The sequence below is a fragment of the Liolophura sinensis genome, chromosome 7 (genome assembly GCF_032854445.1).
Source record: "Liolophura sinensis isolate JHLJ2023 chromosome 7, CUHK_Ljap_v2, whole genome shotgun sequence".
Classification (NCBI taxonomy): domain Eukaryota; kingdom Metazoa; phylum Mollusca; class Polyplacophora; order Chitonida; family Chitonidae; genus Liolophura; species Liolophura sinensis.
The window spans coordinates 53,092,278-53,116,524 of NC_088301.1; the positions used below are offsets into that span (position 1 = coordinate 53,092,278).

The following is a 24,247-nucleotide window of genomic DNA, read 5'->3' on the forward strand; positions in this document are numbered from 1 at the left end:
AGGGTGGTATGTTTCTGCTATTTAATTATTTGCATGAAGAGTCTGAATTAAACTTTAACTACCGTAAATTGAGTCCGCATTTTATTGCTTACCTGTGATCATTTACCAACTACAACACTGTCGCTGTTCTGATTTTATACTTATTGTGTAGTCTTTCATATTGCATCTTTGCATAAACCAGGATTTAGCTGGTGAACTATAAGCATCCATGCACGGGACCTAGTTCATTTTATTTGTATGTGATTCTTATTAAATGTGGTAAGAACACGGCGTATTGAGCAATTCTAGACCTCTGACTAATAAAGTGCGATTAACATCTACATTTTTTTGTTTACCTGTCTTAGAGAAGTGCATGGGGCATTGGTTGTTTATAATGCTCCTTTAACCACTAGTGTGAACAGCTAGAGTCTTAACTATATGACTATTTGACAATGATCTCAGTGTCGTCGCTGCTCTGCTTTTACTTGGTGTAGCCTTTTATACTGATGTTCTTTTTTCTGTCAGAATGAACAAAAGACTGGTAAAAAAGAAATTATATGTGTATATGCTCTGTGTTAAGTTGGCATATGGACATTTTCGAGCTTCCTAAATTCAGAATCCCTTGTGTAGTGAATGCTATATATAGATATGGGGTGTATTTTGGCCAGTATGATCAGGAGAGAAGGCAGTTGACGTCTAAAAGACTTTCTAGTTTGATTGGTCTACGTGCGTGTGTTGTGGAGATACACTGAATGATGGAAATGTTTTTAACGGTAAAGGTTTGACTAGTTGATGTAGGTTTAAGACGATATACCACGGGGTAGTTGGTATAAGTCCTTTAAAAGAAAGTTAGAGCTATTGTCTCCAATGTATATCCTCGCGCCGTTGTAAATAGGCCTGTAAGTGGTAAAATGGATTTCATTTATTTGATTGGAGTTTTACGCCGAAAATGGATTGGAACATGTATATGTTTGAAATCTTGAAATGCACCTTTCACTTTTATCCGTTACTAGAGCTTTTCTATTAATTAAACTGGTGCTGGTAAAAACGGTGATGCGGAAGCTTGATCTCAGTGTATATATTAGACCCAAGACTGTATGTTTGACTACCCTTATAAACCAGACAGCGGATTATAGAACTAAAAGCATAACGTATTATGAGACCCAGCATAACCCAAAAGCCCAAGGAGAACAGTCAGAGAGGACTACAATACCTCAAATTAAAGCACACAGTCAAATTGATGACAGGCCTATATATATGCGCTTATGGGAAAATTTTAAATCGAAGGATTAAGTCAATTTGACTAAAAGGAGTCTGCTGTATAGATCCTTCTACAAAGGCACCGAAATGAATACAACATAGACCTGAAGCTCTACAGAAAAAAAGTACCGGTAGGCCAAGGAGCCTAGCCTATATATATAGGCCCCTATATGTAAAGCCTACCTAACTTCAATTCAAAATTTAAGTTAATTTATGAAGAGTTCTCCTTCACTAAATTATGTACTTTTTTTCATTTAAGTTTGTTCATATACTCCGAACCTTTAAGATATGCGCCTGTCATACTCTAATAAAATAAATTAAAAGGAAAGTGAAAGCGCTAAACTGATGTGCATAACGAAAATACCAGTATGTCGTCTGCTATTTCATTACCCATGGTCCTTCTCGCGCAAGCGCACACGGAAGCTTTTGTTCATACGCGAAATTCAACATGGCGTCGGAAGAAGAAACTCTGTACTGTTCATGTAGACAGCCCTACGACGAAACCAAATTTATGATAGAATGCGACGTTTGCAAAGAGTGGTTCCATGGCAGGTAAAACTGTAGTTTGTGTTGTCGAATAAGTCGCACTAACCCACCACACGAACATTGACAGAAAATATTTTTGACGAGTGAACTCCCCTTTGTTGTGATTGGAATCAATGCAGATCCTATGTTTCCTTCCAAGCTTCGTCTTCACTGTAGTATTCTTAGCCTTTTAATTAAAATTCATCGTGTTAATGACTACCTGACATGTGGTTTAGTTGACTTTTTATACTTTGACCCGCTAAAGCACTCAGAATCATGCGGATGGACGGTATGTTTCGAGTCGTCCGGGCCCTAACACTGACAGTCGAGCGCTAGCACACAAGTTCCCATGAAAGCCGGCCTATCGTAACTGGGTCAATCCCGTCACTACAGGCCAACATTACGAGGGCTATTCACTGGAGTAGGGCAGTTACGCAATTAGAATGCAGTCATACCTTTTATCGTTGACTTAAAAGATTGCAGCATTTAGCCTACCAAAAGCTGGGCAAAATGTAACCTAACCTTTTAGTTTGAGATTTAAAATGAGCCCTAGACAGTGACACAGACTCTGATCTTTATAGTGTGGTTAGTAGAGAGGTCATGTACCAGTAATTTTTCTTTTGTCTTACTAGTCAAATTGATTATGTAAATACAACACTGAATTGGCCTAAACAATACTTTGCATGGTTTTTGTAATACTTGATTGCATTACCATTACTATATTGTGCTTGCTGGTTAGCACAGTTCTAGGGCTAGCCTTAACAGTCTAGTATCCCAATTAACGCGCTTTAACATGATGGAAGGCAAGATCATACTGAAGCGCCTGCAGCGCTCCATTAAAGGTATTCTTTGTAAAACTTACATATCATGGCCTCATTTTGACACATTATACCGATTTGCTCTATCCAGAAATTGTGAAACACTTTTGACAAGTCACATGATACAGTAATGGTATAATCCAGATTATCACTAATATTTTGATTTAGCTTGAGGTACAGATGCACATATATATGTACAGAGCACATCATATTTACATGTATGTACATTCTCACAGAGGATGGTAGTGACAGTTTCAGATTTCAGGGGCTACATTTGTGGGAAATGCAACGGGAAAACAAAAATAACAACAGCAACAACAAAAAACGATCCAAAAAGTAGGTACGGCTGGCCTGTACTACTGACGAGACTGGTTTGTCTGCCCTAGCACACTGCTTATAAGACCTTTGTAGAGCAGGAAAAATGGACACTCACTCACCCACATCAGGCTCGTGCTCACACGGACAAAGAATTTTCCCTTAAATTCATTCCTTCAAACATTGGAAACTATATATTACATCATAAAACACCAATCAAATAAATAAATAAGTGATTTATAGCATGCCAGCACAGCACAATGACTCAGAGGGCTCTTACAGTGTATTCTTGTAAGTTCAAGTCCAGATCAGGCTCTCCTCTCTGGTAACTGGATGAATGGCAATAGGCACAGTGTTGTGAATTTCCCCTGGGCACTGTCAGGTTTCCTGACTGGCCACAAAACACCAATGGATAACACCAATAAATAAATAAAACTCACATTAGTTTTTTACAGATACATGCACCTGAATTTCAAGGAAACCTTTCAGGGTCGTAATGTTTTAACATGTTTGTTACAGAACAGCATTTAGAAATATTTGTGCTGTTGCTACTAGACATACTTGTATATTGTAATCAGTTTGAATTTTATTTTTTTGCAGCTGTGTGGGAGTTCAGGAACATCAGGCTTCGGATATAGAAATTTACCATTGTCCATCATGTCAGATGATGAATGGACCTTTAGTTCGTAAGTATAAACATATATAAGGTTATACATATATAAGGCTCCAAATATACATGTATACCTATGCAAATTGTTGAGTAACATACATTCACTTTGCTAGTCCATTAGTTTGAATTGGTTGAATGTGAGGATTAAAACCTTTGTCACATCAAGTCAACAACGTCTGATTATGAAACTGAAATGTCAAAAGAGAGATTGAGAGGAAGGGCTTCTTTGGGGTACTTAATTGTAAAATTGGTTTTACTGAAGTAGAAATGTTTTATCCTACACACTATTTAAAGACTTCACATTGCCGTACACCATGCGTAATACATAAATTTTGTTACTGTTTTTCTTGGTGCAAATTTAAGTATGTGCATGTAAGCAATATTATTATTATAGGTGAACTAGATTGTTCACCAGGCTGAAGTTGTGATATGGAGAGCAATACTGCTGTAATTCCCACACAACTTTGATAGCATGTATACAAGGATATCTATATCTTATAACAGGGCAGTAACCAGAAAAAAACTCCAGGGTTCTGATCCCTGACTTTAAAGGTGACATTGTGTATAAAGAAATTTTATACAGTGCCAAATGATTCTTTCTGAGATCTTTTAAATCTATTAATGGAATAAATTTTATTTTTATTGGTAAACCATCATTGATTTTCAGTTTAATTGTTAATTTTAAATACAGCTTGATTAGTTTGGGCGCGCAACAGTTTGGGAAAGCCAGCGTTTTCTGGAACTAAAATGGCTTTGGGTATGGCCCGCATGATAAAAATGTAGTCCTCTTTTCATCCTGCATTTCAGGGAGAGTTGCTTATCCTAATACTTTTGTACTTGTATATGCAGGTGGATTGCTCAGTTGTATTCTGAGTGTTACCAATGTTGGGAATATTGGGTTATACAGTAATATTCTGACATCTATTTATATATATGTAGTGATTATTGTTATTTTAAATTCTAGCTGTTAGTTTTGATGCATGTTGTTGTTTTGCTGCAAGCTTGATGGTGGTTACTGATTCACTGTCAGCTTGACACTTATAATTTGTTACTGATTCACTGTCAACTTGGTGTTGGCTGTTACTGATTCACTGTCAGCATGGTGCTGGTTGTTACTGATTTCCTACAAACTTGGTGCTGGCTGTTAGTGATTTATTGTCAGCATGGTGCTGGCTGTTACTGATTCACTGTCAGCTTGGTGCTGGCTGTTACTAATTTCCTGTTAACTTGGTGCTGGCTGTTACTAATTTATTGTCAGCATGGTGCTGGCTGTTACTGAATCACTGTGAGCTTAGTGTTGACTGTCACTGATTTATTATCAGCTTGATGCTGATTGATAGTGGTTCACAGTAAACATGGTGTTGGCTGTTACTGATTCATTGTCACCTTGGTGCTGGCTGTTACTGATTAACAGTCAGCTTGGTATTGGTTAATGCTGGTTCACTGTCACCTTGGTGCTGGTTGATACTGATTCACTGTCAGCTTGATGCTGGTTGTTACGGATTCACTGTCAGCTTGGTGCAGGCTGTTATTGATTTACCATCCTCTTGCTGCTGGCTATTACTGATTTATTGTCAACTTGGTGGTGGCTGTTACTGATTTATTGTCAGCTTGGTGCTGGCTGTTACTGATTCACTGTCAACTTGATGCTGGCTGTTACTGATTTAATATCGGCTAATTCACTGTGGACTGATCATTGTTCTATAATAGATGTCACTCTCATCTTTTTTCTTGCTGTTCTTTACTTAACTGTGGCTATTGATTTGAACTCCTTGTTGTTCTGATTATTGTTGATTGATTTTTATCTTGGTTCTGGTAAAGGCTTTTCACTGTCAGATTTTTTCTGGCTGTTACCTATTTACTTTCAGCCTGACTTTGACTGTTCTTGATTGACTTGATTAACTATGGTTAATGGTTTACCATCATTATACATGTAGGTCTTGATTTTTTTTTTTTTTTTGGATTAACTCTTAACTAAAGATGATAAATTGTATACTACAGTGTACACTGTATGTACAAAGAGACGTACATTCAAACTGTTACAATTAACTCCAACTGATTGTCATTCAGCAGTTGATACTGATTAATTTATTCAAATTTTGTTTTTGTTTTAGTAAAAAAGAGAAGAAACTGGCATCGGCATGATTATTCAGAGGATGACCCAAATAAGGTACTTGGTAGTTCTAGTAATAAAAGGCTCATTAAAGATAGTATCTCTCTGACTGTGCAAGCATCAGAGTCAAATTTCCCTCACAGCAGACTACAAAGGAGTAATACTCTGCATTTGTGTCATATAGGGTAATGGTGAAGAATCACTTAAAACCATTCTAGAACCATGTTGAAATACAGACTTTCGGGATTGATGAATAGCCCAAAGCCAAGCCATGGAGAAAATTTTATAGAGAGCTTTATTTATCAATTTATAAATTTTTTATAAACTTAAACACTGTGAAACAAAACTTATCGAAAATCAGTTGACAGATTTATTTTGAAAAGTTTCCTGTGACTTTGGTCCAGTTTCCAGTCTGTTCTTTTGACAGGGCACCTACATTTACCTGCTGTCAATCTTATCCTCTTATTGTTGTAGTACTTTTATCATAATCAACTGTTTGGTGGCCTAATGGATAGAGTACATGTATCTACCTCGAAGTCAGGAGACCGGGGATCAAACTCAGAAACTAAAAACTTTAAAAATGGTACTTGCTGCTACGTCACTGTGCACTGAATGTGACTGGGTGGGGTGTCAAGTTTGGTTTCTATGGTATGATACTTAAGTTTCGGCAGCACTTTGGTGACCTGGGCTTGCCATGCCACAAGCCCAATGACACATCATCATCATACGACTGAAAAATTGTTACGTATGACATAAAACCCAAGCATGCATACATGTACACGTACATACATACATGCTTTTATCATAATATCTTTTAAACTTCATATTCATCCCAGTTTTGACCCAAGAATTGTCACCTATGTTTACATATCTTTATCATCTGAGTCTTCGCTATGTGTCCATCACAGAACAGGAGACAATCACTATACTTTTACAGCCTATTTCGAGATTATTCCATGTCCAAGTGTGTCGTGCGACTCCAATAACACAAGACAGGATACATGGCCTAAAAATGCCACAGATTGAGAAAATATGGACCATATCTTATTAAAAATGCCCTTTGATTTTCAGGGAACTCCATCATAGTTTTATGAGCCATACATTCTGAAAGAGAAGGCCAAAGGACGAGCCTTATAATAACCACCCAAAAAAAAACAAGAGAAAAAGAAAAGACTTCTGAATTTTCACTCTCAGAATGTAAAAGTTGTTTAGCTGCTTGCTTCTTTGAAACAGCAGGTTGTGACAGGAACTGTAGGAAGCCGCTAGCCTTTGCCATACAAGAGGGCACCAGCTCAGTTCACACCTTACCCACAGGTCGCTGTGTGTTTGCCGTACCTTGAAGCCAGAAACTTGAACCTAGACAAAATTTAAATTGGCATTTCTATGCGTTACCAATTGCTGTTTCATTCAATGGAATTCAAACGTTATCTATATTTACGGGGGGATACTTTTTTGAAACATGAAGGATTAGATCCATTGTTACTTTCACCGGTGTTAGCTTTCGTCTCTGCAACTCACAATCCACTGGCTGGACTGCATGGATCCTTGTGTCGCAGCCAGCATAGCATGACTTAGCTGTAAAAAATTACAGCGGACTATGAAACCGCGCCAAATTCTCCACAGATATTTCCATAATTCCATTGATGTCCAATTCACATCAGACAAACCGGGCTGAAGAGCGTTTGTGTCATCTATGTGGCCAGTAGCGAAAATCGGTCATCATATCGCCCATTCGCTATGCCCTACACAATTTTCCAGGATCTAATACAACCCTGTAACCTGTCTTTCAAAATATTTGTTGTAAAACTGTTTTACTTATATGATTTCCAGGGTGCTAATGAAGAGGTGTATATGTAGGGATAATTATAGATTAAGTCATATGATGTATAAATATTGTGTTTAGGGAACATTTAGTGTGAAAATGAAGTCTTTGGGGATCTGCTTTAAATTAAAAAATTACAGGATCCAGACTTGTATACTGATTTTCTTTTTTTTTCTGATTTTCAGCAAAATGTACAGACGGGCACAGTTGTATTTATTAAAGAATTGAAAAATCGAATGTTTCCATGGTGAGTGGACTGATTCTGAAAAAAAGTTATACTCAGATACCAGTATATTTACTTTTCTGCTACATGTACATTTTCAAGTATGTTGCTCATGTATAAGAGACAACAAATTAATTATTAAGTGCTAAAGTTTGTCTGATGTCATATATTGCCCTTTGTGATGATCTGTAATATTACTGTTTTGCCTGACAATTATGAATGAACTTGACATCTGGAATTACCTCCCTTCAACAGTGCAGATGAAATACCATTGTTGAGGCTTCATGGGTTCGAATTGACCTCAGACTTTGTGGATAAACATGGCTTTGACACTCCAGTGCTTGTAGAAAAGAAGGATGGCCTTGGATTGTCGCTTCCTCCCTCCAACTTTAGTATTCAAGATGTAGAGTTCTATGTGGGTAGGTTGAACAATGTTGGACAGGTTATTTATTCTGCCATGAAAGCCTTTCTCAAGCAGTAACTGGATGTTTTTTTTTGGTTGGGTATCATTTTATCCAGGCAGTGTTTAAACCAGTCTCTTCCTTGGCTTATCTTGTATGAACTCCCTGACTGGACTTAATCAGTTTTTTGTTGGTTTCGTATTGCCAGGCTCGATGAGAGAAATTGATGTGATAGATGTGTCAAGGCAGGAAGATTACAAGATGTTAATGAGAGAATGGACAGAGTATTACAACAGCCCAAATCGGACCAAGATCTTCAACGTCATCAGTTTAGAATTCTCAAACACCAGGTATGTAATGTTGGCAGGTGAGATGACCATGTGATCAAGTCAAGATCACACCACCACAGTTCCACAACACGATGTCCTGATTATATTATTTCTGTGGGGATTCCCAGCAAACATTAAATGTGATATCATTGAATCAAAGAAAAAATTAATCTCGTAAATGTAATGCCACATTTTTTTTTTTTTTTTTTTTTTCCACATAAACTTGCAATTATCCACTGTATTTACAGGTTGTCAGAGCTGGTGGTGCCACCGTCAGTGATTCGAGAGCTGAGCTGGGCTAACAACATTTGGCCTGACCAGCTGCCAGAGGACTGTCCTTATTCCAAACCAGAGGTGCAGAAATACTGTTTAATGGGTGTCAAGGACAGCTTTACAGATTTTCACATAGACTTCGGTGGCACATCAGTCTGGTACCATGTACTTCGTGTAAGTTATAACTTATTAAATAAAGTATAAGCAGTATCTCAGGTCAATGGTCATGATAGCAATACGTCATCAGTTAATGCTAGAACTTTTCTTTTGTTCTACAATTTCCCTAATTCTTTGATCTTTTTATGTATGAACTAGCAATTTGTGCACCTATTAAGTTTTATCTGCCTTCACAGAATAATGCCCTCAGAGTACGCTTGAATAAATATCTTGAAAACAGACGAAAAGGTTGAAAAGTTACAGTATATTTATAGCACTAACACATGATGGACTGTGTTGGTGCAAAGTACATTCATCATTGTTGGGTTTTGGTAGCTTCCATGTTTCTTGAGCACCATGTTAACAGCAAGCTAAAGACCACTAGTCCCAGATTGTTGAGATTATGTGTTTGAATCCATCTCTTATCAGCTTTGTGAGCCAATAAACAACATATATACTGAAATACATTATTTTTCAATTTCTCTTTTAGGGTGAAAAGGTGTTTTACCTTATTCGTCCAACACCTGCAAATATGGCCTTATATGAAAACTGGATCTCCTCATCAAATCAGAGTGAAACCTTCTTTGGAGATCAGGTGGACCGGTGCTACAAGTGTGTTGTTAAACAGGGACAGACATTTTTCATACCCACAGGATGGATACATGCAGTGTTCACCCCCATTGATTCTCTAGTCTTCGGAGGAAATTTCCTTCACAGCTACAATATAGCCTTGCAGCTCAAGTAAGTTGAACGGTAATTTGATGTTTGAAAGTTTTGTAAATCTGTGGTTAACATGATGCATTTTTTTGTGTTTGTTTTTTTGTTTTTGTTCTTTTTAAAGGAATAAGGGCCAGAAATTTTCAGATACATTTAATTATTTATTTATTTTTTTGGGGGGAGCAATCCTTGACCTATGTTTCGTGATTAACTCTTTCTAATGACTACTAATGTTATTAACTTCTCAGTGTTAATGCCATTATGAAAGAGTTATATTTCATGTTAAATTTGACTTTGGCAGGGTGTATGACATTGAACGCAGAGTCAAAACCCCTGAGAAATATTTGTTCCCAAGCTTTGAGACGATATGCTGGTATGCAGCTAAGCATATTTTAGATCTGTTGAAAGGTGAGTAGAAATTTGACAACATGAAGTAGTGAGATACCTCTAATTTACAGTGCCATGCTTAATTTGATGGAGGGGCCTCGGAGGCATAGATGATTGAAGCACTGGCTTACTGCAACTATTACCCTCTTGATAAAGTCTGTGAATTCTTACAGAATAATGTCCTACCATTCAGCATGAATTAGGTTGAGTGCATATTATCATTATGTTGAAATATTCCATATGCATGTACACATTTTATTTAACAGACCATCTGGAAGATGGCAAGAAACCCCGTCCATATCTGTTAGAGGGAGGGAAAGCTATTGCAGCTTCCCTGAAGTCTTGGACACAAAGAAAAGATGTAAGTCTAATCACATTGGGAAAATATAACCCTGACCATTATTATACAACTATGCAGAAATTGGGAATGTTATAAATATCAGGCACTGTTTTTCAAAGAGCCAGTTATGTTCTTTTTAGAGGAGTTTTAGAAAATAATGCCACAAAAAATGCTGTGGTTTTAAGGGACCACTATTTATTGTATAAATCTATGTGATACACATATTGCTGCAATAAATGAATTTGGTGACCTTGCCATCAGTTGATATAAAATGTCCCTGGAATTTAAAAGTAACCTTGTATATTTGTCAAACATTTTATTCTAAATAATTTCTTACAGTCTCTCAGGGTTTCTGTGTGTAATCATTGTTATCAAATACAGTAAAAAAAATGCCAACTGAAAATATTGTTGTAACATTGCCTTGTTTTCAGAATCAGTGGTCTCTAAAATGTCTGATTGTAATCCATTCTACAGTGGTAGATTGACATGTCTTAAGTTAGGGGGGACTAATAACAAACCAAGGTAGTATTGACAATGTGTCTCTCTTGCTGCCTTTGCAGTTGAATTCCCAGACACTCGTGAGTTCTACACTACTCTTGCCTCTGTCTATATTACTCTGACTGAGGGAATTGGCCTGTCTGCTTTACCTTTGTCTGCACTATCACAAGCTCACTGTCGATTCTGTACACATACATTATACATTTATATTTATTTACTGTGAACACAAATTCCTACAAATTATCATATTAAAACAACATATGCAGTAAGTCACCTGAAAATGTTATTTTTCACCAATTTATTCCTTGCTGTACAAGCTGTAGTACAGAAGTGTGATTACCCTAATTCTTCATCCTTTGTGCATATTAAAGATCAACTTTCAGTGCATTTTATGTACATTTTATTGTGGAGACAAGACTACATTGGTTGGATTGGCCGGTTTCAGGGATTCACAAGTAATGTAATTTTATCAGTTGACATAGAACAGTGCCTTCAGAATATGCTTGAATAAACACCTTGCAAACAGGCGAAAAAGTTGACGAATTCCAGTAACTGGTGAAAAATCTTGTGAAGTTCTAGGTTTTTTGCTGTAAATCTCATATAATTCCACTTGATCTTTCACCAACTAAAGCTGGGTGTATGGTTCATGAAAATTCCCTGAAATTATAGGTGATTTATTGTATACAACATTATATATAAATTACAAATGTACTGTACATTTCAGAAGTATTTTTATACTATTTATCTCTGTGGTCCTCCAAGTACAGATAAGTCCAACAGATATTGATACTGTGACTTGGTGTTTATGAAAATATTGAAAAATATTTTTCTTAGGATTTTTATTCGCAGAATTATCTTCTATAACAGTGTATAAAAGGAGGATTACACATTGAATATAAAGAAAACATTTTTTGCTTTCGAAAACAGATACATTTGTCTGTAATGTAAGATTAAAATAATGGAGTTGTGATAATTGTTTTATGTGAGCTTGTGATGGTAATGACTTGTCTTGTTCATATTTGTGGCATGCTTGTGCCCAATGCCCACCAAGTTACCTTTCCCACTTTAGTAGTTTCACAGACAAAACATACATGTACAACATACAGCTGTTATTTATATACATGTTTGTCTACACATGTACCTTGGATCACAAATTATATTTTTCCTTGAATTAGAACCACAAGCATGTTTTGTTAGCAACATATGTTAGCAGTGTTTATGAACTTTTGGTTTTTATTTGTTGACTCTTGTTAGAGTTTTGTCTCATCTTGCATTTAATTCTTTGTTTGGTAGAATGTGAAAACAGTAGATAACTGTAGGCCTTTGCTGAACAAAATTCATCTGTTTAATATTAATGATTAAGCTTGGTATAATATAGTGCATTATGAGGCAGTATTTTATAGCCAAATTTCCATAGTGTAATAAGGGTGACCTAGACAAATCAATCATGTCAAAAGGGTAGTTATTTCATATACTAAAAATTACTATGTTGAATAAAACTGTTGGAATGGCACTTTCTTAAAGCTATGTCTGATGACCCTTTTTAATACAGCTGATACTAAATTTGCAAAATTTATTTTATAATGCAAAAGATTCATTATGTATTATCCCACATTTGCAAACAAGTACCAACATACTAACAGGATGTAGTTTGTAGGTTGTATGCTAGTTGCTAATATAAATTATTATCTGCACTTTGTGAATTTTGTATATACACACATATTTATTCCAGTTTCCTGCTTTGCTGTACACAATAAAGCTCTTGAACAAAACAGACATTGCACAATGCTTGTGTCATAACTAAGGTCCACTTCAATATGCTCAGCACTTGACTGCTTGCAGATATTAACTTTTTGCCAAAATTTTTTTGCGTTTATGTTTGTATACCATAAACTTTTTATTTCTTGATGTTTATAAACACATCAGTGCAGGAAGTGAATGTAGACAAGCTTACATGTACCAGCTGTGATGGCTAAGGTTGAGGGTGTGCAAGTGCTGCAGCAGTAACCAAAACACCTGATTTTCTGTTGGCATATTTTAGAATTAAAACATTCCTACATCTTGATTGTTTAGTTTTAAATTGTTTCGTGATACGCACATGTCCATTGTAGCTAGTCCAGACTTGTGTTCAGTGGTGGTGTTTTGGATATACACTAAACTAACTGTTTTTAACATACATGTATTAGGAGAATACGATGTTCTAACTTGTTCTTGCTATTAAAAATATACGTCAATGGGTTTTATAAAATTTCAAGTGCTTCATGTGTTAAAGTATATACCATAACTTCCTCTGTGTGCCTGCAGGTTTTTTAGTATTCTCATTTTCTTTTTTGTTTTAATTACATGGCAACTGCAGTTTTTGAAAACTGCCAAACATGAGATGCCTGAGCACATACAGTATGGGAAGCTTCTCAAGGAGCTAAACAAGGTGACCAAAGAGATCGATGCATTGCACAATGTAAGTGTTCCTGTTAAGAAAGAAAAATACAGAAAATGGAAACAGTTCTGCAAATTTTTTATTGTCAGGATTCTTTGTGGATTGTATTTTTAAGGTCATGCTGAACTTCTGAAACAAAAGTAAATGTGACTAAAGTCCTTACTGTGAACAGAAAGAACAGTAGACAGCATTTGTACATGTATTCCAGTAGTGTCAACAGTATAGTGCTTCTTTAATGTATGTGTGCCTTGAGAGTCTTAAGTGCTCACATAGGGAATTTTAATCATGTAACATTTAAAATGTTTTTAAATATAAAATAAATTCTCTAGGCATCTGCATCTAGGAATCCAGAAACTACATGTATCCAGTTTAGTGGATAAAAACTGAATTATAACTTATAACTAATTATAACGCCCTCAACGACGTCACGAATCACCCTGTCTATCTGGCTGTCTGTCTGTAGATGAGATTTTGTCCGTGCATCTCCCAAACTACTCCACCTATTTCAGTGAAACTTACCATACATCTTGCCTATGGTCTGAACTTGTGCGTGCTAAAGTTTAATGGCAATTGGGAATTTTTTTTATGGAAGGAGGGTATTTCAAATACCCAGATTCTGATAATTGCTTTATTTAAAAACAGCTGTGCATTTTCATTTTGTACAGAAATCCCCAGCAAAGAAGCCTGAAAGAAAACGTAAAAAAAAGGTGAACCCATCAGCAAAGGAGTTGGCAAAGTTAGACGTTCTGCACCAACATACACAAGTTAAGCTTCAGGAACTGCAGGAAGAACATGCATCTGTCACCTCCAAGAAGGTACAAAAGAAATCTAAATCTAAGAAGGTAAAAACTAACAGCTAATTCTTTCAGCTGGCCATCAATGTTGTCTGGATCTGTTGTGCGGTCTGTATAACATTTCCGTATACACCCTAGGTGTTCTTAGATATTTAACTGTTGTTCAGTACATTAGGGATTGGAACACAGATTACGCTAAATTGTCCATGGGCTCATATTTTTTATTCTCATGGCCTTATTAAAGGAATACAGAATCAATGCAGATTGGCTGACAGTTGAGATAGGGTTTCCTGGCATAAATCTTGCAGACTTGGTCATGCTTGAATAAATGTACCATACCTTAAATTCAGCTTATGCAAGGCATAACCTGGACTTAGGTGTCTCTCACATCAGCCAACCAGAATTGATTCAGTATCCCTTAAAGGTGCCTTCTTCATTGTCCTGCCAAAATGTTAAAATTTTGTATTATAAATTATATGATATTGCATTTAAGGTTTGGCATCTTTGTTTATGAACATGTAGGATACACACAAACTACAGAAATTCACTAATGTTGTCAGTGTTGATGAGACTACTCATCACTACATGCATATTATTGCAGAGTTTAATCAGTGATGTGGGTTGTGGTGGTGACACTAATGTATGCGTGTGTTGGTTAACTATGATAAATCACTGAGATGCGGTCAGTATAGTGTAACAGGCTCATGCATCTCCACTCATTATAACAACAAGATGTGGAGAGGTTATAGCTGTACTAAAAGTATTGAGCATAAATTTATGATACGTCTCAATCTTCTGGTTTTATCAGCACACACAGTTTGTACAAAATATTATACAAATGTTCATTCAGAAGAGTAACATTTTCAATTTCATCTCGCAAAATTGTACAATTTAAAATTTGTGTTTTTTCAACTGACTTGGCAACTGAGCACATAGTGACCATTGTAACACAAATATACGTCATGCATACCCTTGTCACATATAATTAAAGTGAACATTGACTGCACATTCATTCTAGCATGGATTTCAATGTCATACTTCGGCAAGATTTTGTTCAAGCACTGCTGTAAAGGTGGGATAAAGCCGTAATCACTCATTCATTCTTATATGTTTATAAATGTAAAACTATGTTAAAGGCAAAGGAAAGACCAAAAAACTGAAATATCAGATGAAAGACCATTGAACAGTTCAATTTATTTTCTTTGAAATTTTCCAACGGAGTATTAAAATGGGCTTTTAAGCATCAGATTCTGTGGTGGTCTCTAGTGACCCAGAGGGTATAACAGACACCACATCCATATTTTTTGCCTGAAGTTGTTAATTTCAGGGTTCATTTGGCATATACATTCACAGATCTATATACATACACATTTTGAATGTTGAAATCTAGTAGCCTGAGTATGTTACTTGCCAAAAACCTGATGTGAGGTCACTGGTCCCAATATGGCAGAAAAACCCACTGCAGAATCCAAAGTTACAGATGCATTTTACTAAGTTGAATTCTAAACAAACAAATCAAACTACTTTTATGAACAGTTTTTAATGGTCTTTCATCTCGCACGTGTTTCACATTAGTATTGTCTTTTTTGTTTAATTCTTGTAAAACATGCATAACCATATAATATGGAAACTAAAGGATTTTCTCATTAGATTATATACATGTTTATCTTAATCTTTAGTCTTGTTTTGAAAACAATTTGTGTGGGCTACAATCATATGTGAGTGTTAAACTGGTTTTGTTTTATTCTCATACTAATATGGGCCAGTTGTATAATGTGCATTTTTATGAAATACTTTGCCAGGAAGGACCTGTTTAATGCCCCCCAGCAGTACCTTGCATCAAATGTTCCTTTCCCAGAGCCTCATTACAACAAGAGACAAACCAAAACAATGTTGCAATAGAAACTAATACATTGTAATATTGTAGATGTTGTAGGTAATAACAGTGGCTCAAGATCCTTCTTCACATTATCACCACCTCACCAGATTAATAATAAAGTTCTATGCTGCTTCCCTTTTAATACAGTTGGACTTCATGTATGTGTTGTGTTTTGTTGGGTTGATTGGAATTGCATGTACATCTATGTCTCAACATTTTTTATATAAAATGTACAGGATAAGAGATTATTCTTATTGCAGAAGTCACCTGCTTCGTCCTTGCGTATGAGGATCCCGAAAGCTGGAGCATACTTGGACTCCACATTGAAGACTGATCCGGGTGACCCTTATGCCTTACCAGATGATCCCTATGCTTTACCTGATGATGATGAGAACCAAAACAACAACAATCAGGAATCTTGCCTGAAGCTGAAAGTGTCAAATGGCAAGATTATAAGGTATAGTCAAACTAATTTGCTTGTGTAAATATGGATATGTTCTAAGGAAAAATTATGTCTCTTTGTGTTGTCTCAGGGCCATTTAAAGATGATCAAATTTGATACTGTTTATGAATAAAACATAGAATTAAATCTTCCCTTTCTCTGACTGCTTGTTAGGCCAGGGTGACAATAAGCTCTCAGTGACGCGTGTGTGACGGTTTGCAGTCTAACATTCAATGAAGACTGCTTGTCTTCCATAAACGTGCATATGTGTATGTAACCTGCAAGAAAGTTTGTCATTAACTTCCCCAAAGCTGAGGGTTTATGTCAAGCACTCTGTATTTCATTTATTCATTTTTTGTTAATAAATATTGATTTTGTTTGTTTTCCAGTCAAGATAAAACAAAGCCCATTTACAGTCCACCGGGAGCATTTCAGCCATTGATTGAAAGTGAAAAACCAAAAGTTGATGTCAAGGACACAAAGAAAGCCAAAGTGAAGAAAAAGGCAGAAAAACCTAGTGCTGTACCAAAAATTGAGATTAATGAAGTGAAAGAGAAAGAAGACATGGACAGTGACAATGATAACTTAGTTGTGGATGAAAATCCAAAACTTCGACAAAGCCGAGAAAAAACCTCCAGCTCTTTGAAGAAGCCTGGGTCCCTGAAACTGAAATTGTCATGTAAGACTTTGTTGGCACTTGCAGTTTTGGTTTATTTAAGTATTTTACCAGTAGGCCTATCATTCAGGTATTGATACCTCTTGTCAGTAGGAAAATTTAAAATCATCCTTACTATTTTTCACATGCGCATATAAAAGGTACATGAACTATTAGTATATATTGTGTGGGATTACGTCCTTGAAAAAAAACTCACTTTCTAAGGCTTTGTTCATCACACTTTGGGCATGTCTCCAATTCTCTTGGCATTCTTAGCCCATGAAAAGCCCTTAACAACATGTGCTATGATCATTACATATTTCTTGTACTTTCTCTCAGAAATGTTTCACACAGGTTTTGGAGCCATATGCTTCAAATCAGAGTTGTGCACTAAATAAGTTATGCATACCAGTTGATGCTTGGCTTGGATTACATTACATTATATCGTATCTCTGTCGACACCTTGTACATTATCTAGCAGTCCTCACCAATAGTCACCTAACATATTCGATATGTTGATGTACAATAATTAGTGATAATTTTCCACTAAAGGAGAAGTTGCCTGTGGACACCATGTATTTATTAGTGTAGTGACAGCAATATATGTATGGCTCCAGAATGGCACAAACAAGTGAAGACATCGGCTGGATAAATGCCCTTTTGTCAAGAAATCACATACTGTCTTTATATTAAAGGTACATGTGACAAACCATAGAAATGTCCCCTGTCATTGCATGTTTGCAGTTCATGGGAAACCAATAGGAACTTCTGGTGGAGATCCAGAGACAGGTTCTAAAGTGGCTGGGGAAGATTCAGCTCTACTATCACCTGAAGCTCCCCCATCAGAGCAAGTGGCACGGTTGAGCATGCCTACAATACGTGGTGGACTTAATGGGAGTATAGCAGATATTCTCGAGGCCAGTGGCTATGGCACAGAGACAGACTTTAAGGTTGATGATGAAATAGGGTATGTCACGGGGTAATATGGGTCAATAGGGTAATATGGTATATAATATTTTTCACTACAGTATAAATTACGAGCCAAATTAGTAAATGTATTCGTAGGTTGTTTCCCTTGAGTTAGTGCTTTAAGTTTGTTGTTACCCATGTTTTCTTCAAGATGGTGGGTAGTACTTTCCTCCCTAAAGCCAATGTTAAATCCAGGTATAACTGCCCTCTCTGTCAGAAATTATGTGTGTTTCTAAACTCTTACAAGATCATCATAATATCAGTGTTTGTATTTTGCTTTAGTCGTGGCCAGTCACCAAGCATGAGGGATGCTATCCAGGGCATGTTATCTATGAGTAGGATGAATGCCGAAGGGGATTCCCTATTTAAAGATGATGGGAAGAGAAGTGAGATGATAGCTCGAGAAGAGGAGAAAATGCAGTCCTACTATAAAGATGATGAGTTTGGTAATATACGATTTTGATTTCCCTGAGTATGTGGGCATTTGTTAATTTCTTTTGATACCTTGTATTGAAAAGTCGTAAACATTTGCCTAAAATCACCCCGTCTATTATGTAATGCGGAAATAAAATATTTTGGGTGAAAAACTTTTTGACTTCTCTTGTATAATAGTTCTGCATTCTTAGACACTTGTAAGACATCACTTGTTGTACACTGTGACAGAATGATGCTCTTTAAAGTCCTTAAACATGCACCAAATTTAAGACATATATTACAAAATTCTGATGTATGAGACTAAATGTAAAGGTTTTGATTTTTTCATAAATTCTGTAATATGCAGGAATAAACTTATAGGCTGCATTCCAAATACGGATTTCTATGCAAGAAACCAAGAAACTTTTTATTATTTGAGAGCCCCTAAACTGACAGGAAAGGTAAACCCACAACAAGGAGCAGAGTGTTATGTGTTATAACATTACAGTTCTGTCTCTCACACAGTATACCCAAGCTTTGAGATGTCAGATGATGAAGATGATCGCAATCTCAAACCAAGGGGAAAATCTAGTCGAGATGAGACCTGGAACCCAAAAGGTAACATTTGTTCTTGTCTATCTCAGAGGGTAGCTTTACTGTATCTTAGAGAATTTATTAAATTCAATTCTAGTCCATTCAAATTGCTGTTGTTTCTTATAGTCAAAAAGGACGGATGACATCTAGAAATGATGAGTGTCTGTTGTGTGGCACCTGTTTTGCATTCATACGACTACAGTTATCAGAAAGTTGAGTTGCTCAAAAGATTTTTGGAACATGCATGTGTATTCAGATCCTTGATCTTTTAACAAAAGTCAAGTTTTAAAAACAGGGTGAACTTTTGTGGAATCAACTTTTTTTTTAGTTAAAAAGAAAAATTTGTGAAACTGACATGCAGTGTGTGCTAATTGAGAAATTTTGGATAACTCAGGCATTCAAGTAAATCCTTGGTTGTACTCATCTGAATTGTCTTAATACTCTAATTGCATTAATACTCTAATTGCATTGTCAAAGCAATTGAATCATGTTGAGCTGTACCACAGTATTACCACAGAAATGTTTTTATTATCCTGGCCATTGTTTTGGTTAAGAACTCTTTAGTTCTTATGTATCATAGCTATTTCCAGGAAATGGTCACATTCAGTACACTTCTCGGGAGTGGTTACTGTATTGTAAAGCAAAATTCATCAAAAAAAGGTGCTTTTTAGAGGCAGATATAGGTAAAAAAAATTACCATTGGTGCTGAAACTTACGTTTTTCCAGTAGCATATCATCTTGCTTTAAAAAAAACTCCCTCAAAGTACATCATTAGAACTCTCAGAAATAGACAAAATGAAGGCAAAAGGTATTGGTCTTGGATGAAAATTTAGATCAAATACAGCTATCCTGTGAAAGCAAAACTCTGATGGATAGTACTGTACTTAAAGAGAAGAAAATTGTATTTATAGTGTCCTTCAGTCTAGGATCATGATGAAATGTCATGGTTAAAATTCTGAATTTTTAATATCACTTTAGCCCGAGTGCATATGCTGCCTACTCCAAAGCGTGACTGTCCAGCTAGGGAAGGGGCAAGGCGCGAGTCAGTAGAGAGCGGGTTGGCTGCTGCTGCCGCAAAGTTAGCCACAGCTCCGGTAAGTTGGTTTCACTTATGATGTAGAATAATTGGATATCTGCATGTAGGCTCAGATCTTATCTTTTTGTCATGAGCTGTCTCACCAGCTCTACCTTTACCAAGAGCAACATTTATGGTTTATTTCTTCATTGTACAGTATTTTATGTCTTATTCATGTCACAAAATAATGATTTTGTGTACTTGAACAAGTTAAAGCAGTGTTTTTAGATGTAGGCCTTCAAAGACATATATATATACTTGCATATGTTTTGAGACCTCGTGTGTCTCATTACGTGACATAGGAATGTTAAAATTTGACTAAACATGTATTATTATGATTGCTGAGCTCAGATTGGAACCTCATGAAACCTCATTTTTGTTTTCAATGTCAGGGCATCTGGATTTAAAATTGAAAATGTAATTCCAACAGCGATTTTTCACATATGTGGAATTAATAAATTGGCCATATCTCACATGTCTTGTAAACAGAAGCCAAAGCGACAGTACGTGCGTAAAAAGCCTAAACCAGAGAAGTTGCCTATATCATCATTAGCAATACCTGATGCAGTACATCAACCTCAACCAGGTACTTCCACAAACTCAGGAGTATTAAACTTTGAAGGTAAGCATTTAATCATTACGTTTTGATATACATGTATGTACATGTATCCACCTAGAATTGCCAAAGAGAATTATACATGCACAGGTATTTAGTCAAATAGATAAATGTTATTAAAGTTACATTTTCCATATTGTTTACCATTGACTGAAATAAGTACCAGCAACATCTATCATTACCTTATTACACTTTTCTCACACATACATATTTGTATTACTGCTTTATTATTTTTTCACTGCAGTCAAATTCACATGGAAATTTGCTGTGAGGACCACGGCTAGCTAACAAACATTAAAACAAGCATCCTTGTGTTCAGTCCCCTACCCACACTCCTTACACTTACTTGAAGGTCAAAAATCAAGGACAAAAACGTACAAATTTTTATAAATTTTGTTTATTTAGGCAGTGGAGATCCTTCACAACAGGGATTGAAACGACCTGCTGGTACATTATTAGAAAGTCCAAATAAAGGTAAGCACTATGAAACAGAAATGTTTTGGGTACTATATAGTATGAATGTGTAAAATAATGTTAATGATTTTCTTTGACATTCAGCATGATATATGTCAGTGTGAAATCCCACCGAATTAACAAATGTAAGGACTAAGTAGTTGTATTTAGTTGTACTTATTTTAATGTAAGATTTACCAAGTGTTTCATAAAGGAATTTGTTTTGACATTGTCTTGTTTTGTTGCAGCCAAAAAGCCCAAGAAGGGTCATGCTACAGCCAAACAGCGCCTTGGGAAGATCTTAAAAATACATAAAATGATGTTTTAACGACTCACAGTAATGCACATCACCTTTCACATTTTTTATGTCAGCATCTCATGATTCAACTTAATGCTTATAAGGTCTTAAAAAAACTGTTTCATAGTTTTGTATACCTCCATAGCCATTGTCAGGGCATCTGTTACATCCTCCTACACAAAGCTGATTCTGTTTTACCTGTCTGTATATTTTCTTTCATCTCTTTTAGCAAATGTGTTAAACACTTACACAAAAGATACCTTATTTTGTGAAGCCACGGTTTTCATTTCCATTTTCTTTTTTCTTTTAACTTTTTTTTCCTAAGCAATCTCTTTTAATCTGCATTGTGTCTGAAGCTGAATTCTTGAAAGACATTCAGCGTAGATCATTTATGCAGACGAACTTCAATTACATCACATATGTTTGCATTCATCACATCTTGCTCCATGTCTCTTTTAATGACCATGGTGAAGTAAATGCAATATCCAACCCTTCCATGAAAAATCGTACATGTGCTATTTGTAACATTTGATCATGTTAAGGTCATTTATTTTGTGTGTGTTTGTGCATTACAAAAATTTTTTTTTTTTTTTTAATTTTAATTTTTCAATATGGTTGGTTATTAAAACAATCTGGGAATATGTACTTATATGAATGAGCAAGCCAAATTTTGTATAGAAGAGTTATTACACACTGAGCGTGAAGGCATGTAAAGGCATATGATCTTGATAAACATAGGCAGCATTATGTAGTCTACACTGTTTTCTGTCGTGTAGTACATTCAAGTCAGAATGAACCATTTTGAGATAAAGTTGAAATTGGTTTAATATGTATTTTTGTCATGAGGTAAGACTAATATCAAAGTTATATGCTAAGTACATGTATGCCATGCATTATAGTTACTGAAGATGTTTCTTTATTGTATATATAAATATATATGTATACATTGATATATTTATTCTTGTAAATAGAAATGTTGTCTTGACAGTATAGACTTACTGTATATGGTACATATTTGTTGATTCCTTCAGGTGGTTTTGATTTGTTGGATTGTTGGCAGGAAGATGCAAGTGATGAGCTAAGATATGAATGAACAACGGAATAGAGAACACACATTTAATCGTGGTCATGATGCAAACTGTTTTAAACTGTCTAATAAACTGCATTCTTTTGGAAGCAAAGTCAACATTATATTTTACTGAGAAGTTTTATGTAAGATGTTATGAGAGAATAGGTCATTCAAGTATTGGTGTAGGTCCAAGTATCATAGCTGGCGTTGTTTGTCAGGTACAGGTTAAGGGGAGACTTATACATTGATTGTGTAGAAGGTTTCCATGTTTGGCCCCCCCCCCCCCACCCCCCCAAAAAAAAATTTGCAGTGCAGTAGGGAAAGCACTTCCCTCCAAGGTTATTCCTTTGTAACCAGTTCATCCAAGGTGTTCCCGTGGAATGATATTCTACCAGTGTTGATTTGTACACTCTGGAACGCAGACTGTCCATCGGCTAATTAACCTGATCAGGTTACGGACTAGCCCATTTGCTAACCAGTCAATTGGTTTGTATATGCATGTCTCGTCTGTGTTAGAGAATTCTGAAGTATCATCTGGCGCGTGGAGATTGCACTAAAATGATGTAAATTTGTGGTAATATCTGTATGAAAGGTTACTTAACCAACGAAGATACATCAAAAGAGGCAGGCCCAGAATGTCCGATTGAATGTGTCATAAAAGGTCATTTATTTGCACAAACTGCTACATGTATGTATGTATTTTCATATTTACATCAATGAATTGTAACAAATATGAGACTTCCATATGTCCTACTCTATATGCATTCTGGATTATTTCAAATAGGCCGTATACGTCATCTTCCATTTTATCAGTGAATTATGCATGTGGGAAGTGTACATGTAAGACACGCACTCAAACAAGATAGTTTTCATATGCCAAATGTTAAACCCTTGTGTGTGCTGTGACATTGATGCAGTTGATAGTATCACTTGTTGTTAATGGAAATGCCATGCTTTCTAGAATACACCTATCATTCATTGGTTTAAAGAATTTATATAATGTAACATTTCTTGTACTCTATAGTAATACATGTAGGCCATATCCTAACGTGAACTGGTCGTGGCCAAGTGGCTAAAGAGCTGGTCTTTCAATCGCAAGGACACATGAGGTACTTGTTCCTGGCCTTGGACAGGGATTTTGTATATTCCCCTGCATTCACTGTTGGTGACAACAAGCGATCGACTATGGTTGTATGGCCATTAGTGCAGTCTATCATTTGTTAAAGACAACTTTTCTTAAACCAACAAATACTATAAATAAATACTTGCATGTACATGTAAGAGCACAAATAACCTCCCCATATTCTTCTAAGGGGTAAAAATGGCCTTAAATATACAGCTTCGTTAGCTGGCAGCCCGAAATTAATAAGCTGAGACAACAAGTGGTCAGGGACGTAGTCTGTGAGTGCTGTTAAAATAATTATTGATGGGATGGGGCGTAATAGGATATTAAGACTTCGCTCCAATTTTTACCTAAGGCACTGACTTCCAAATATGCAAATCAACCATTGTAAATACATGATGGTAGTATGCCTCAGAAAGAAAAAATAGCTTTTATTACTTTCTATGGGTTAGCTTAAATACTAAACATTTACAATCATTGTTTATCAGGTTTGTTCTGTAAATGCTTTAAGACAGTCTGCTGGAATAGTATTAGTAAATTGTTCTATACTGTGATGATATACTGTGCTGTTATGCAGCAAAATAATAAAATTCAGTAGTTGTT

General features: G+C 36.0%; 1 protein-coding gene across 2 annotated transcripts; it reads left to right on the top strand.

Annotated features, from left to right (window-relative positions):
• The first annotated feature begins 1,686 nt into the window (after positions 1-1,686).
• On the top strand, positions 1,687-21,954 carry LOC135470344 (histone lysine demethylase PHF8-like). 2 transcript variants are annotated; one of them, XM_064749219.1, is made up of 22 exons: positions 1,687-1,791; positions 3,498-3,583; positions 5,682-5,737; positions 7,688-7,749; positions 7,981-8,144; positions 8,335-8,476; positions 8,704-8,902; positions 9,375-9,625; positions 9,903-10,009; positions 10,255-10,349; positions 10,889-10,906; positions 13,183-13,284; positions 13,929-14,105; positions 16,197-16,393; positions 16,768-17,057; positions 17,778-18,000; positions 18,285-18,448; positions 18,942-19,034; positions 19,989-20,104; positions 20,575-20,707; positions 21,107-21,175; positions 21,403-21,954. In XM_064749219.1, the coding sequence occupies exons 1-22, from the start codon at positions 1,688-1,690 to the stop codon at positions 21,480-21,482; spliced, it is 2,928 nt and encodes a 975-aa protein (XP_064605289.1). In that variant the 5' UTR covers position 1,687; the 3' UTR covers positions 21,483-21,954. The 2 variants fall into 2 exon arrangements, with proteins under 2 accessions (XP_064605289.1, XP_064605290.1); XM_064749220.1 differs by having other exon boundaries at positions 13,929-14,078.
• Positions 21,955-24,247: the final 2,293 nt, after the last annotated feature.